Consider the following 18,205-nt stretch of genomic DNA (forward strand, 5'->3'; position numbering starts at 1 on the left):
TATTGTATTTAAATCTTCAGTAAAAAATTATATATCATCTTTTAACTCAAGCATCCCTAAACTAGAAAAGAGACAGACTAGAAAAATCTTCAGTCAAATATTATGCAGTGCCATTCAGAGAAGATTAGTATCCTAAATGGAACCATTAGATCCTTGAAGCTATTTCATACTGTTACTAATAAATTTCATACTAGCATTTATCAACTCACCCCAGGGTGGATTTGATTTAAATCAAACTGATTTAAATCACGATTTAAATCACGATTTAAATCACTAGTCAGTAAGGCTTGATTTAAATCATAGTTTTCTACATAAAGACTAATTCTTGCTGGTATAACTTTAATATGCAAGTAGATGAAGATTTTTAGAATAACAACTTTTCATATTAGTTTTTTTATCCCCAGTTTAATAGGTTGATCATTCATATTTGGACAACTTTTCTGTTGTACTTAGGAAGGAGAAAAATAATCATTACCTTAATAATAACAATTTAAATAGATTTATTCAACTGAAACAATAACATTACAGCATATGTTATTTGCTTAAACAAACATCCATGTTTGTTAACTAATTTGGCTAAACAAAATATATATATTTTAAGAAACTTAGACTGTCAGCCCAGCCTACACATGAAAAACTTAAATACTGTCCTCTGTAGCTCACTCGTCATCTTCATCTTCTTCTTTGTTCATAATCTGGAAAAGAAAAACAAGCTTTCCTGCTTTATCGGGTCCCAAACGATTTCTCAATTTAGAATAAATGAGTCCAAAGGAAGAGAATATTCTTTCAACGCCTGCAGAAGAAGCTACTGCTGTTAAAAGTGAAATCATTACTTGAACAGTCTTTAAATCCAAGTGCTTAAGTGACTTCCACCAGTTCACTGGTGTGACTTTCTTTAAAATATCTTCAGCAAACATATATTTCTTGAATGGTTCCCTCTTAGCTTTGAAGTTTATTATAGTTGGCATTACAGATGGATGATTGCTGGATACTCTTGTCATAGCTAACTCCTCTTCCTCAGCACTTAAGTTTTGACCCTGATACTGGATATTGACAATATTTGCCAAAAAATGAGCTGGAGACAGTACTTGTCCCATTCGTTTTTTTAATGCTTGTAATTTAATTCTGTCCATGTGTAGTTCTGTTTTTAAGTGTTCACTCAGTTCCTTCCAAATTTCAACAGCATCAGCAATAAAACAGCTATTTTTCTGTATTTTGTTGAAAGCTTCAGAGATGGGTTTCAGGATGCTCAGCATATGTTCAACATTTCTCTTAAGCCCAATGTTGAGGATTTTGGCCGTGACAGTGCCATCTATTTTATCTCGATTTTCTTCACAAACTGTCATCAGAATAGGCCAGTTCTTGATATACTGCTCAAAACAGTCCACCACAGAGTTCCATCTAACATCTTGTGGGAGCGTTAGCTTGGTTCCACCCATCCTTTTCAGAGCTGCTGCAGCAAAATGATTGTTACGGAAGTATTTAGCAATTTCAACAACATTAGTGACTGAACCATATTAATGAAATGTGGGTTCTCAGTCAGATGGAAAGAAGAGTTCGTTGCATAAACAAACTGGGCAAATTTTTCATCAATTAACTCTTTTTCTAATCTGCTAGTTTTTATCACAAACTTATCTATGGTGGTTCCAGGAGGGAAGGGTTTTTTCTTTCTTTTAGGTGATAGTGATATGTGGCTGTGGGTGTCTGATGATGATGATGATGCTAATGAAGCACTATCCTGGATGGATAACTCTGAAACTGTAGAACAGGAGGATGGTGATCTTGAAGGTGGATAGTTTCCAGAATCTATGAATTCCCCTAAACAAAAAAGTCAATGCTGTTATTTTATTGTTTATACAATTTCTGCTTATTGTACACAGCACTGCCCCAAAAGGAATATTTGCTTTTCTTCATAACTGTACCAAATGACAGTAACATGCAGTAATAATAAGAAATATAATTTTGCTCAAACATGACAGTTCAAGGCAGTCTTTAGAAATATGATTCAATAAAAATGTTTACCAACCTGAAGATCCTGCCTGTTCAAATGTGTTTCTTTGGTCATCTTCATCACAGCACTTGTCATGATGTTGCCTCATTCGGGCCATCAGGCCTTGCATTTCTTTGTTGCAGTGTTTGCAGTTTGCACGCATGCCTGCCTTACCGATAGGTAAAGGAACTTCATTAAAATATTGCCAAACTGGGTCTCTTTTACGGCCTGCTGCCATTATAGGTTTTTTCCTCCAAGGAAAGAATGTGATAAACCTCAGGTCATACACACAAAAAGATCCAAAGACTTGTCTGTCTGTGGCTGTGCAGTATTGTGCTCAGAAAGTTTCACTTTCATTTTGTACTGCTTGTCTGCTTGCCCCTTCCTCCTCACACTTAGTTTCACTTTCTTCTTGTGCAGATCTATTCCACTCCAAACAATTAGAAAAATATTGTTTCTATTCTATTCACTGAACTTCTTGAAACTTAGCACTGAAGGGGTTGATTCTGTATTCATAGGTTTGTAGAACAATAGGATTAAGGTCTTTTTCTCAACTGTGTTCATGTTATAACATTTTTGCTGTGAAGAAGAGGCATGTGATCTCTGCTGAGTCAAATTCAGTTTTGAGAACTGCAAAAGTAAACCAAGCATCTGTGATAATATCTTGTAGGCAGAGAAACTGCCCAATAATCTTACAAAAACCTCTGAAAGAGCATGACATTGTGAATGGATTAATGGAATTTATTTACCAAAAAAATTAAACATATACAGCCTTATTCTACATAATTAAAAAACTAATCTTTATTTCATGATGGAATAACCTTTGGATGGTAATATATTTTCCTCAAAAAGCATTTTATTTAAAAAAATCTGATTTAAATAAAAAAAATCCGATTTAAATTAAAAAAATCTGATTTTTTTGTTTTTTTTAAAAAAATCATTGATTTTTATCCATCCTGACTCACCCTAGGAGGTTGTAGACGTATCTCAACCATTTTATTCTTGTTCATCAGCTTTTGCTGCTCATTCGTTTTCTCACGAAGTATGGCTATTTCCTTTCTAATAGCAGGCCTTCCAATCACCACAGTAGAGGCACCATCTACAAAGTTTTCCACAACAGATCCTTCAGGATGTTCTTCGTTATCTAACAGAGATAAGAAATAAGTGAAAATAAAGGAAATCTATTAGTTACCTACCCTCAGAAAAAGTTCCCATAGATTAATTTGTGGAACACTACCTCTAATTAAAGTATTGGGGGTGAGGGGGAAGGAACCAACTATGATAGTTTGAGGAGATGTCCCCATGTGAAGGCATCCTTATATGGAAATCATAAAGGGTTTGTTTCTGTTTCTTAGGAGAGTATTATAGGTATGGTAGCAATAGAAGTCAATCAAATTTACACTCAAATTTGAGTTACAGGTAGCCCTCAATTTACAACCACAATCAAGCCCAAAATTTCTGTTGTTAAGTGAGACATTTGTTAAGTGAGTTTTGCCCCATTTTATGACCTTCCTTGCCACAGTTGTTAAGCCCATCACTGCAGTTGTTAAGTTAGTAGCATAGTTGTTAAGTGAATCTGGCTTCCCCATTGACTTTGCTTGTTGAAAGAGTGCAAATGTTGATCACATGATCTTGGGACACTGCACCGGTCATAAGTATGAACCAGTTGCCAAGCATCTGCATTTTGATCACATGATGCTTCAAAAGTCATAACCTAAAAATGGTCATAAATCACTTTTTTCAGTGTCATTGTAACTTTGAACGGTCATTAAATGAACTGTTGTAAGCCAAGGACTACCTGTATTTGATACATTTCAGAGTTTTTTACACATTACCTATTATTTTTGTGACAAGGTAGCATTTTTTCACTAGTTAATACTTTCACTTCCCCTCTCAAAAAAGAGCTAGTGCTATTAGTGACTGTACTCACTATGAGACTGAGTGTGTTCTGGAATTCTTATATTGAAATAGGACTGATAGTTGACACAACTCTGTAAACCACAAAGCTAGGACAAATTTCTAGGGTTTTTTTTATTTTATATTTGGCCACGAAGTCCTCGTAGAGTTAAATCAACCACACTTACATCTTCTGTGTCTACAGAATTCTTAAAGCCAACAACTCCTAAGTAGATTTACAACTTGAATTCCTTATGCAAATGTTGGATTTCTTAGAAAAATAAAATGCTCTGCTCTTGCCATCCTAGGCTATTGATCATACAACACATCTGCTACATAGCTAACTTTAGCAGTTTTGTCATGGAACGTTCTTGGTTACTGAAGAGTTGGTTGAAGGAATGAGATTCCTACTTGATCATGGCATAAACATAGTCAGGATATTGACTTTAAATAAATCCACGTGTCTAGGCCAGGTAAATTGTATCCTAAGCCATTGTCAGAATTTGCTCTATTATTTTTAGGAAATCCTTTACAGGCTGTCCCCATTTTGAAAAAATGGGAAAAAGGGAATCCTGGGGAATTATAGGCCAGTTAGCCTCCTACCGATTCCAAGAGAATTTTACAACAGATTATAAAGTAATTGAAGTATCCGTACTATAAAAAGGATGTCGGGTTCACTAAAAGTCAGTGCAGCTGTGTCAAGAACACATCACTAGCGCATACCGTGACAGTTGAAACCGAAAAGGAGTCGGTTGCAACAAGTTTTAGTTTTAGAATTTGTGGTTTAATGACTGCTATGTTGGAAAGCTAATTTTGAGCCTGGTCCAAGAGTGTGGATAGCCTTTCAGATATTGTGTCTCATTATTAACCCTACTTCCCCAATACATTATCTTCTGCCCTTATCCAATCTTTTCAGCAGGACAGTGGGAGTAAGGAAAGGATTGCTAAACAGGCCGATGAACAGTGTGTTCTGACGGGTGGTTGCTTAGCAAGTGCCTCTTATTCTCCTGGACTGCTGCTGGCAAGGGGATGATCCAAATGGGCATCCTTTGGCTGTAACCTTCCCCAGGAAGTGCTTTCAAGCCCTTCAAAAGCACACGGAAACAGTGGCTTAACAATCCCTCTTCAGCCTGAGTAAGTCCAGCTTTAGCAGCCTGCCCTACTTGTTCATTTTGCTTTCTTTCCATTGCTGAAGGTACAGATTGGAGGGTGAACAATGGATTCATTCTTCCCCATCCTTCCTCTAGGTCAATGCCATGCAATCCTCGTCGTTTATTCAACTTATAGCACAGGATAAAGGTCTCAGCTGTGTGTATGCCTTTGTTGTGGCAAAATTGCTGCATCACTCTCTCCTAAATTTCTGCTGGAGACATAAAAACTTAAGTTTGCCTGGAGAGATAAATACTAAATGGACATTTTTGTAATTCCCATTTTAGCACAATATAATGAGCAAATCGAAGCAAACAATTTCCTTATGTTTCACAATGATTTTCTTACTTTACCTAGCAAGATTCCCTAAATCAGGAAAACACCTTAATATGTTTCAGATGGAATTCAATGTATCCCCACATTATGATTTGGATTTTTAGAAGTTAGCTTTGATTCTAACTTTGGCATAAATGTTGATTGGCTTTTCAGGATTTTATGTGAAGAAATGTCCAGCCCTTTCTGATTCAAGGACACAGGTGGGTGGAGTCTACTGAGGGAATTGGTGCATGTTAAGCATACATGTGTGTATGCACATATATGTACCTTTTAAATAAGCTTTCTACAGTCAAACACTTCCAGAAACATGCCGTACTATCTATGTGCTTAAAATCCACATTTAAAATATATTGTTCCCTCCACTCCACGTATAAAATGAAAGGGATTTTCTATTTCAATTCACCTTGGAAGTGGATTATTACCATTTTTAACTACTTGCACACTTTGTGATGGGCAACTACTTGCAGACTTCACATAAAGGAGATTAGAAAGAATCTCCTTTGGATGATTTGGCATAACTTCTATTATAAACATCTAAATTACAAGCAGAACTGATTGAGAACAGAGTGTTCTGGAGAAAAATTTATGTGGTTACTAAAAGATGAAACTGATTTAATGGAATGTAATCAATCAATCAAGTTATAAGTATAGTAATAGTCATTTTATAACTTCTGTTACCCTTCTGAGAGGAAACAATCATCTTTGGAGAAAAACAAATAAAAAGTGAAGGATTTTCATGCCTTCAGTAAGTAATACAATCTGACCTCAGTTACACCCAACTAACTATTTTGAAGGTTTGGGGAAGTAAACACATGTACTGCAACCAAAAGTTTGCCTTTCCATTAAAAAAACTAAACCCCTAAGGGAAAAAATGCCAATGCTCCACTTAAGCAAATAAAAGAAAAACACAAAAGGATCAAGTATGAGTTCTACTCTCCCCTTTAGAGCTATCTACATGTCCGTCTTTGCTTTTGAATCCTATGGCTTCAAGCCAACATGTCTAAATATGATTGGCTTTGAAGCCACATTACACTTCTTCATTCTGTATTTTCCAGACAGTAACTCCACCCAGGGCGTTAGCTCCCTATGTTTCTTTTCTCATTTCACTCTTATTTTCTCAGTCTGCCTTTTCTAAGATCATAAATAACTACTGTGATGTTATTGTAATATTATCTTTCATAAAATTTGAATCATTTGCATTTCACCAGTTATGGGATTTTGCATTTAGACCTAGGGAACACCTGGAATGTGGCCGCATGCACTGTGAAGAGTGTCCTTAGGTTTGTCCAAGTAATACCTCTGTTGCGTGAGCTGCACTGGCTTCCAGTTTCTTTCTGGGTGCAATTTAAGGTGCAGATCATCACTTTTAAGGCCTACGTGGCACAGGGCCAGGTTATCTGCAGTACTGCCTTTCCCTAAGGATAGCTACCCATCCTACCAGGATAGATAGGATGGGCATGCTCCTTCTTTTAAACATTGCCATTTTATGGGAGCTAGGAACTAGAATGCATTTTCTTTGCCAGCCTCTGCCCTATGGAACACCCCTGAAGTTTGTAAGGCTTCTGTCCCCCCACCCCCATGCCCCAGTCTTCTGAAAAGAACTGAAGACCTGACTTTCCCCTCAACCACTGGGATAAGACAAGGTGATTGCACATTGGAAGCTTGGCCTGTTACCAAGTTTTTGTTTTTACGTGTTTGGATTGAATAATTTAAACATGGATTTTTAATGTTATTTTAGTTTTTGATTAGGAGCTGCCAAGAGTTTGTTGTAAGGTAGGCAGCTATATAAATGTTTTAAGTAAGTAAATTAAAATAAAGAAACAATTTTTGAGATCGCATCTTAATCGCTACCATCACCTCTCAGACTGTAGACAGTGCACTCCCATGACTTAAGTTATCAAAATGATTGTGAGTCAATCATCACAATGGTGGGTTGCTAGTCATCAAAAACGTTTTGCACGTGCAAAGAACCTTCTGCGCCTGCGCAAAAGCACTGCATGCTTGCAAAGCGAGAGCATGCACTCGCGCACTCCCAATAGCGAACTGGTAGCATCGGGATTTGAAAACCACTACCGAATCATTGGTCTCTAGAGATTAAAAAAACTACCACTAGAGAATGTCAGTTTCAGGTCTCTTATGCTTTTGCTGAATCCCTAGAGAACTCTTGCCATTTTAGCTACAGCAATATCTTGCTATTCAGGCATTTCTCATCTCAGCTACCAAAGAAATAATGAGTAGTAATCCCATTTAATATGTCTCATCTCTATTAGGCAGATTCCTTAATTTCTGTCCTAAATAAAAAATATTTAAGGAGAAAATATGGATAGATAGACTGATGGACTCGAGTGTCATCATACATAATGAGAGATTCCATAAGCACAAAGCAAGCTTCAACTTTGTTAGGAAAACATCCAAAACAAACATCGACTGAGATATGTAAATATCTAATTAAATATCCTTCATGCTGAACCCTACCAGACAGACATACAACTACCACCTCTTGTTCCCAGTAATGATTAATTTCCTGAAGCAAAGTAAATGCTTCAGGAAAGAGATAAAATATAAACCTAAAAATAAATAACAGTTCAGGAGAACATTCAGCCAAATATGTAATAGAGAAGCAGTGTTTCATCTAAATACTTAAGGGAATGTTTTACATTGAGAAGCCATAACAAATATTAATCCCAGTCATTATTTTTTAAAAGCCTCCCTTTTTCTCTTTCACTTCAATAGTCAAACTTGATATGTATTCCTTTATTCGAGTTTATTAACCCATTTAGTAGATATCATATTAATAAGGTACCAATGGAAGACATTCCAGCTGAAATAGCAGGATTGAGATCATTAACTCAGATTAAAATTGCAGAAGGCAAAATGTTACAGTTACGATTTCTCAATAGGATCACCCCCAGAATTAAACCCTCCTCTGTGTGTGAAAATTATTTTTTAAAGCTATCCTAATGGCATATGTAATGGCACACAATTTCTATGAGACACAATTTAATATGGAACTACTTAAAACCAGGTATATGGTTTTAATTTATGTTTGCTCATTTGCAAACTCTAAAATTCAATTTTCAACCAATTTAATTAAGCAAACTTTTTGTTTAAAAAATAAGGGGGAGGGGGAATCAGCCTTAAAAAGATGGGAAGTTTTATTCTGATTGAAAGAAAGAAAATGAATGTGCTATTTGACAGCATCAGTGATACAATAATAAAAAGGAAATGCAGAAAGGAAGGGAACAAGAAAAGAAGTAAGAGACATTCTTCAACCAAACCTTGAGTAACATCAAATTTCATACAAAAAAGATAAATTAATACTCTGAATTGTTCTTTACTATATCAAACCCAAGTCCAACAAGTCAACCTGATTTAAAATTTCACATAAGCAGGGAACAATGAGGATGAATGAAAGAGTAAAGGGATATATAAACTATTATATAAATTCTAAACCACCAGTACTAAAATATAATCCTAATCCAGAACTATTAAATTCTCTACAGATGTGTATATCCAAGTGATAGTGAATGTTAAGCAGCAAAATCACTGAATAAAGCTACTTGAAGCATGAACACCTGCAGCTACCATATAATTTTCTCCTGGCTACTTGAAATAAAACAATGTTCTTAAACAGATTTATTAGTTTCCACTGCCCTCAGTTAATAAGAAAACTGCTCTGCTATATGGTGTTACACCTGTTGTGACCATCCCTTCATCTGCAGCTGTTTCAAAAATATACATGTCTGGATTAGACCGCTAAGTTTATAACTTCTCTATTTCCATCTGCTGGACAGGTTTATTAGTTTCTTTTATGGTAAACTCCACCCCAGGCAGGAATGAAAAGCTCAAGCTGTGACCATTTGTCACATCCCGAGTCAGGCATTTAAATAAGTCCTCCTGCCCCATCTAAACTCTGAAATAGACCCCAAATAACTGTAGTGCATGATCCAAGTTGCTAACAGTTGGAAGCACACCAACACTAGCTTCCGGAAGGAAAGGAGATGCTGAAACTAAAGGTCTTTCAGCCAGTGAATACAAGCAATTCTACTTTCTTCTCCTTTCCCCATTTCAATTGTTTAAATTTCCTGCTCAGTATTCTTTTGCAATTTTTTTTTTTTAAAAACTCCAGTTATATAGAGCCTGCGGTTAGCTTAAGAGAAAGAACTAATGACACAAAAATCACAAAATATACTTTGGATAATGTACACATAAGTATATTCCTACTACTTGTGCGAACCAACTAAGAAAGAAAGAAAGTTGGTTCTGTTCACTGCTGACCCACTGTATGCATTTTAAAATTTTGATATATAGCTATAAACAAGAAATACAGTAAGCCGAAACTTTTGATATGACTCGGCGTGCTCTCCAGACACTGGTCTTCTGAATACAAGAAACTTGAAGAGCCATGAAACATCCATGCCTCCATGGCAGCCTTATCTCATGCACACAATGTCATTCAGCATGTGGCCCATTATTGCAAATGTCATGTTGAAGAATGCAGCCAAAGATACCAAGCAGAAAAAATATCTCTTCAGTAGCTGCCATTTGCTGAAGCTACATATCATTATCTTTCTGTGCTCAGATGCAGTGGAAGTTTCTGTTAGTTTAAATGGAATTGCTGCTATTCAAATTTCACACACATCTCTCTTGTGCGACTGAAAACTCTTGCGCAGTCATTCTTGGGTTCTGGGCCAAGTCTTCATCCATTAAACCCTCAAATAATGCTTTCAAGTGTTCTTCCTTTTTACACAACATGGGAATGACCCTGGCCAAGATGCCATGGGAAAAAAAAATTGATGCAGACAAAAAAAAAAAAAAAAAAAAGTACTCTGCTACTTACCCAGAAGAGTAGTCTGGATGTTAAAACAGTGAGTGCTGAAAGGTGATGTAATAAATGGAAAACATAAAACATCTGTGTTATATCCTCCATGTTTTGAAACCATCTCCCTTATCCTGTATGTTATCATTCTTCTGAGTAGCTTTTGTCTTAGTAAAGGAATCTTCAAATTAGATAGTTCAGGTTTTAAAATATCAATGAATACTGAAGGTTCAAATATTTAAGATGAAATTCAAAAATGCTATTCAGTGGAATCTTGTTCATTGTTAGAGATAGATAAACAGTTAATTTCCCAACGCCGATAATAACCATCCTATTGCATCAGTTCAATGTCGACCAAGTAAATTAATGCAAACAATGTTGTTTCCTCAAACTATTAAAGCAATAATCCTTTATTTACTTGAAGTAAATCCATTAAACTCACTGATCGTATTTTCTTAAATGCATTCAGAGCATTTAAACAATATATTAGAGATCTGGAAGCCCAACAGGACCAGTCTTGCTCTACTTAAGAATATTTTTCTGAACAGTCAAGTCCCTTTTTACAAACCAGCAAGATACTTACACCATAGAACTGCTTCCAAATTCTAAATACTAACTTTAGCATGCATCAAAGCTCTCCCTACAGCAGTTTTGGAAGATTGATACAAAGTAGTCCCCTATGAACTGAGACTACCTCTGTGGACAAAGGATGGTTGAAACTACACCTCATGTTCTGCTATACTGAATCCTCTATAAGGGCTCAAGAACCCACCTTATACTCCTTATCTAGTAAATCACCCAGGAAATTCTTATCTTTTTAATGTCTAGTTGTTATTTTAGATCAGTATGATTCAATTTCCTTGACTATAGCTAAATTTTATTGTAACGTCTATAAAATTAGGGAGACTTCAATTGTCCATTGATGCACACACCACCAAGATATTTTATCTTCTTTCCTTTTTACTTTAATTTTTTAAATTTGCTTTTGATTGCTATTTTGTTTGATGACCGTAATAAAAAATACTTCTTTGTAGATGTATGTATAGCATTGTACTCCAGTTATCATTATACTGGTATAATCAAGTGAAAACTTGGATAACATGATTGTGAAAGTGTTTCCTATAATAATTGGCTTTCTTTCTCCACAAATATTCCATACACTGAAATATAAATATTCAGGACTTAAATATATCCAGATAATAGCAAAATTTTTACCCAGGTAGATTTGCTGGTTTTGTGCAGTAAATTAAAAACTAAGGGACTGTGATCTCTCAGAGGCCAAAATATTTACTGAGAGCATGAGCTTTTGCAAACATACATTTACTTTACTTAAAACTTAAAAACTTAAAACTAACTATAAAAAAATGGATGCATAAACGGACAACAGCTGTGTTATATAAACTGAGAGGCAAATTTTATATTTTTAAGAGTACTTTAAAATGGCGTCAGAAAAAAATACAGATTCTGCCCACTTACTTCCTTAATTTAGCTATAATTTATGAGCAAAATTGAGGTACTGACAATAGAGTATCTTTTGCACACACTCTTGCTGTTTTATTGATAAATTGGATATTGTTACTCCAATCATACTTTTGTTTCTAAAATGCATAATTCTAGCTCTCAAAATGCATTGTGTTTTGGCAGAAAAGGTTTTTCGTTTTTTAAGCACACCCCTTGCTCATGTGAGCAGTATGCAGAAAGTCAGAGTTTGAATAGATTTCAATGCCAACTAATGAATACTACCTAAGATTCATGAGTAATATAGGCTCCTTCCGGATGAGTCTTTTATGATGCAATAGCTCTGCCTTCACACATAATTTTACCACAGAACAGATGTCATCATTCATTTGTAACTTCCACTTGTTGTCCCATCACGTCTTTGGTCTTTTTTCCTCCCTTGGCCTTTTTACAACAAAACCCATTAAAATGGAAAACAGGAGTCTCCACACCATGTGTATTAGACGCCATCCCTCAGGAAAATCACAACCTTCCACCTTAATGAGTTTCACCTTTGCAAGAGTCAGGAATTTATGTAAGTACATAAATTCCATAGCACATTTAGCTATCTCCCAACACTGTTTATTTACACCTTGGTCACATATTGTTAAGAGTTCAGATGTTATGCTAAAATTATTTTTGGTTTTCTTCTCAGAGGCACAAGAAGCCAGATACATTAATTTGGACATTCCCTCCCACCCTCTAAGATTTTGCTGAAAAATAAATGTGATGAATGATAAATATTTGCTCTGTCTCTCTGCTCTCCTCCACTCCCCAAATCAGGATACACAAAACAGCTTCAGGGTTGCAAAAATCAATACCATTAAAACAAACAAACAAAAAACCCCTCTCTATATAACAATCTATATAAAGAAAAAATAGGCCTTCAACATTTGGCAAGATGCAGGGTTAACTGGTTATATATCAACTATGAACCCTTTCTGGAGTAATTGCACAGTACCAAAACATACAGGCACATGAGTGGAAAACAAATGAACTAATGCTATTAAGAGTCTCTACAGCAATGTTTCTCAATTTTGGCAGCTTGAAGATGTATTGATTTCAGCTTCCAGAATTCCCCAGCCAGCCAGAGGTCCACACATTTTCAGGCTGCCAAGGTTGAGAAGCTCCGCTCTATAGGCTCCAAATACATCTTCATAACTGTAATCTTGAGTTCAAAGATTTAAAATTTCTACTTCTAGAAAAGGCTGAATATTAAGATGTCCACAAATTATGAGAAAATAAAGAAAGATTTACTCTCTGCACCTGAGATTCAGAAGGCTACCTGTGAATTTCAGAACTTTCACTCACCCTTTAAGAGCCTGTCCTGAGCACCAGAGATACTTCCTGAGTAACATTCAATAATGTAGTTTTAGAAGGTAGATATCATAGAAGAAAGCCAGAGACCCTGTATCTACACTTAATAATGTTGCATCAAGAAACATAAGGTTCAACATCATTAAGTGTTGTACCTTATGATTCTTGATGCATGTATCTTTTATTTTATGTACACTGAGAGCATATGCACCAAGACAAATTCCTTGTGTGTGCAATCACACTTGGCCAATAAAAATTCAATTCAATTCAATTCAATTCAATTCAATTCAATTCAATTCAATTCAATTCAATTCAATTCAACTCTACTCTACTCTACTCTACTCTACTCTACTCTACTCTACTCTATCTACTCTGTTCTGTTCTGTTCTCAAAGAAGTATTCATTAGTACAAAAAAGCTTTTTCAATATAGTACCCCTAATGTAAGAAATTCTATAGTAATATTTTAATGTGTGTGAAGGGTTGGGGGGAAGGTATTGCCACATTCATTGCTTCAATGACATCTTTTAAACTGAGCATGCTCAGTAACACAGTAATTTCACTTTCCACATGGATTTCCACAGTAATTCCACTTTCCACAGTAATTTCACTTTCCACATTCATGTTTTACAAAAACAAATTGCAACAAATGACTGTTACTAAATGTTAAATACCCAGGACTGCCCTTTGGACAGGATGGGTGATTTTATAATCAGTGAACAAATACAAACAAACTTCATTTTACATGCCAAAATTTGCCTCTGTACAGCTAGAATGGTCACCAAAAGCAACGACTAAGCTCCTAAGGGACCAAAGCTATATCAATATTCAACTTAAGAATTCAACCCAACAATAGATTTCTATTAATCTTTTTATTTTTTTATTAAGTTTTTAAGTAAAGACAAAACACAAAACACAAAACCACACCCAGTGTATAATACAAAATAGGGAGAAGCGGAGGAATTTTTTCTTCATCTTCAGGTCTTCCAAAATTCTCTTTGCATTGGCACTGGCATTATTTCTTCCAAGTTCCCGATTGCGTAGTCCACAAATGGTTGCCATATCCTCCAAAATATATTTTCTTTCAATAGTCCTTTTTTGAATTTTATATCACACGTTAACTTATCATTAAGAGCAATTTTCCAAACTTCTCTGAACCATTCATTTATTTTGTATTCAATATTCAATTTCCAGTATCTTGCAATCATAATTCGTACCATAATGACCAATATCCTTACAAGCTCTCTTTCATCAATTGTTAACACCTTGTCATTCAACTTTAATATGAGGATGGTATCTACTCCCAACTTTACCTTCTTTTTAATTATTTTACTAGATTCTTCTTCTATTCGTAACCAAAAATTCTTCACTTTACGACATCCATACCACATGTGTTCGTATGTCCCATTCTCCACTTTACATCTCCAACATAACTTGCTAGCACTTTTATTCATTTTATATAATCTTATTGGGAACAGGTACCAAAGCTATATCAATATTCAACTTAAGAATTCAACCCAACAATAGATTTCTATTAATCTATTAAACTATTAAAATCAGCACTTTCTAAGTAACAAGATTTATGTGAATGGAGAGCAATCTTTGCTGACTCTTTTCTTTAAATTTACTAACAGTATATAGTTTGAGCATCTATATTTGTCTTTTTTCATTTAATTACAGCATTATCAGGGAGTGACACATTGACCTCAGTGTAGCATTAAAAATAGCAGTGCATGCTGTGTCACACAACATGCTTTTATTGATTTGAAAATGACCTTGCAATCATTCTGTTAAGACACCGTAATCCTTTAATTTCTGACAATTTAATACAATGCTATGGAAATAAATGAAGAGGATGAACAAATAATCAGTAACAATTGAATGGCTTTTTGGCAAGCTGCAAAAAAAGTTTCAGCCTTTAGTGATGACCACCTTTTCACTGTGCTAGTTTCCTCTCAGAGTTCTAGTGCTTTCCTGGCTTCCCTCCTTTCCTTTAAATGCCAGCTCCTTTTACAGTCCCATCACCACCACCTTTTCAGACTGGGAATTGTGAGTAGCCAAATAGGAGACACAGAAAGAAGTCTAGGAGAAAACGACGTCAAGTCTGCTGCCCCTAATAACGCAGTAAGAGCAAAAGCACCAAAAGGAAGTCAAAAGGCCTTCTCATGCTCCCTGAGAATAAAGAAGAAAACCTTCCTCATCTATGGAGGAAGAACCCCTCTGAAAAAGTATAAGGCAGATTTTTGCACAGTATTAGAATATCATTCAAATAATACACCGAGACAGGAAATAATGTGTAAATTTTACAGCAATGTAGAACACTATACTGGGGGAATGTTAGACCTGCTGCCACCTAATCTTCTAAACCAGGGCTGTCAAACTCCTGGCCCATGGGCTGGATCCGTCACATGCTAGCCACACCCACGCCCAGTTTAGAGAAGGGAAAAAAAGTCCCGATATGTCATGTGACGCCACTGTGATGACATGAGTTTGACATCCCCGCTCTAAGCAGAAACTATCCTTGGCTCCATTTGTTGAGACAGCTGACAGGGAAATTGAAAGACTCCATTTCCATGGTACACTAGCAGCATCCATGAATTAACCACATTGGTTAAGATCCACTAATAACCAAACACCATCACTCCAAACTTGGGCCAGCATCCCCTAGACCTGGCACACTGTTCCCCAAGGGACAGACATTATCTCTATTCCATCTCTGCTCACATTCCACTGGTTTCACTAGCAAGTTTCTTTCAATACTGTAATCTAACATGTCTTTTTTGTGTCTTTTTAAAATTGTGATATTGTTTTACATTTCAAAATACATTATTGTTGATTTACAATAGTGTGATGAATATGAAGCAAGAAGCCAGGAGAATAGAGCTTCAGTATTTTCACAGAAGAAACCATGCTACTATTTGCCAAAGCAATATTTTTAAGTGTTTGCATGCTGGAAATCTAGGCAACTACCGTATATTGTATTGCTTGAAAGGAAGGCTGGATGGAATAGTGGCTGGTGCAAGAATATGTTGTCATGATTTTACCATCGGTCTCCACTCACTCCCCCCCCCAACCTGCCTATAAATCAACACAGCTGCTCCCTTAGCACTTGATCAAGTGTTTTGAATCTTGTTTTGACACAGAAAACTGTCATTACAAATATTTTTCAGGTAACATGTTATTTGTCTCATTTATTTATTTAATTTATATGCTGCCTATCTCCACGACAGGGCAAGTCTTGTTGGGGCACCATTGGTTGGCCGCATGCATTCTTTGCCCTGTTACGAAGTAATTTTGCATTCATTCCCTATATGAAACCATCAGGATCTCTTTTGATGGTAAACTACCACCTGGTCCAACCAGCTCTTTTTTTTTTTATTGAAAAGTTTTACAAAAAGTTTACATATTTCCCCCCCCTTCCCTGCCCCAGCCTCCCCCCTCCCCCCCTCTTCCCAGAACAAATTACAGGGTATAACCTTCAACAATCATGATCAATCCTAGTCTAAATAATTATAACATTCCACATCTCTTGTTCCTTCAATTCCCTAATTACCCGCCTAACTTGATTACTTAAAGACACACCAAATATCTATATAGTCATTCATAACCTATCTGCAATTTCTTATTCCGGTATTTATTTTGAATATAATCTATCCATCTTCTCCAGTCTCTTAAATATCTTTCATTTGAATGATCCTTCAAGTACGCCGAGATTTTTGCCATTTCCGCTAGGTTTGTAACTTTCATTGTCCACTCTTGGATTGTAGGTAAATCTTGCTTCTTCCAATATTGTGCCACCAACAGTCTTGCTGCAGTTGTTAAATTCAAAATCAATTTAGTCTCTATATGGATTGTAACTCTATACAATCCATAACTATACCCAGCAGAAACAGCTGTGGTGTAAATTTCAACCTCTTTTTAAGAATATTTTGTAAAATCCACCAAATTTTTATCCAAAACGCTTTGACCTTTTTACATGTCCACCAAATGTGAAAATAAGTGGCATCCTCACAATTACATCTCCAACATTTTGGTTGTACATTCGGATACATACGAGATAACTTTTTTGGGTCTAGATGCCATCTATAAAACATCCAGCTCTTGATGGTGAAATTCCCATTCAGAGAACCCACAAGGGGGGTATTTGTAAACTGGAATGTAATTTTGGACAGTGCTTCACAACTACTCCTTGGGTGCTTCGTGACCCTCCTCCTATTCTGCCCACCAAAACCATCTGGATGATTAGCACACTTGGGGATCAGCTATCATAGAAATAGTTCTGACAGCCTCATGTTCTTCTTGTCCTGAAGTGTATGCAAGATGTCACAAGGGATTATGTCAATCAGCAGCAAACTATGGATTGCACTTTTTCATAGAGATAATAAACCATAAATGACTAATGCAGGCATGTGTGAACAAGGCTCATAGTGAAAGATGTGTCTAACAATTTACAAGGTAGAAAGTCATGAGGGTTCATAATTCAATGGTATGACACATACGTTGCCACAGATTCAAACACTAGCTACTCAGACATTGAATCCCACCATAAGGAAACTTCTTTATTTCATCACATGTTCAGCACTATTTTATTAGCTAAGAGTACTATGCACATTTACATACACACATATTTGTTCATACAATTTATTTTTATATGGTTTTGCTGTTGTATTGGCTTTGTTTTTAGACCATTCTGTCCTTTGATTGGGCCTGTTAAATAAAATTAAACAAGTGCGCACATAAAGGAACAACTTTTTAAAAACACTTCTTTAAAGCAGAATATTTAACTCATTCTTTATTGACTATCAAGGTACTTAAGACTACATCCTCTGCGCATTCTCCACACTAATTCCCTTTTGCTTTTGCAGTTTCGTCTTGATGAATAAACATCAAGTAGCAATCTCTTTTATGTTTGCCCCACTGGAGTTCAAGAATGCATATCACTTCCACAACTTTCATAACTTCACTGGTTCCTGATGATATATACAGATCTAATTTAAAGTGCAATTATTGATTTTCAAATCCTGAATATAAGTAATTGTTTTTTCTGTACTTTCAGGATGACAATTGTGTGAAATTGTCCAACTATGAATTCTTCTTCACTGTAGTTCTGCTTCTTATTTCCCTACCAACCGAAATGGAATAGGTCTTTTAAAAAGATGACATTAGACCTGGGGAATTTCTTTCCTTCAGACCTTTGCTTCAA

The 18,205-nt window shown here is 35.9% G+C and overlaps 1 protein-coding gene across 1 annotated transcript in view; it reads right to left on the reverse strand.

The window, feature by feature from the left end:
• Positions 1-18,205, reverse strand: part of IGFBP2 (insulin like growth factor binding protein 2) — a 58,967-nt gene that overhangs the window by 9,767 nt on the left and 30,995 nt on the right. The window contains exon 2 of the mRNA XM_070952204.1: positions 2,956-3,134. Within this exon, the coding sequence (XP_070808305.1) occupies positions 2,956-3,134 (179 nt within the window). The remainder of the gene's footprint in view (positions 1-2,955; positions 3,135-18,205) is intronic.

This window comes from Pituophis catenifer, unplaced genomic scaffold (genome assembly GCF_029215685.1).
Source record: "Pituophis catenifer annectens isolate HBS135680 unplaced genomic scaffold, rPitCat1.0.hap2 SCAF_1, whole genome shotgun sequence".
Taxonomy (NCBI): domain Eukaryota; kingdom Metazoa; phylum Chordata; class Lepidosauria; order Squamata; family Colubridae; genus Pituophis; species Pituophis catenifer.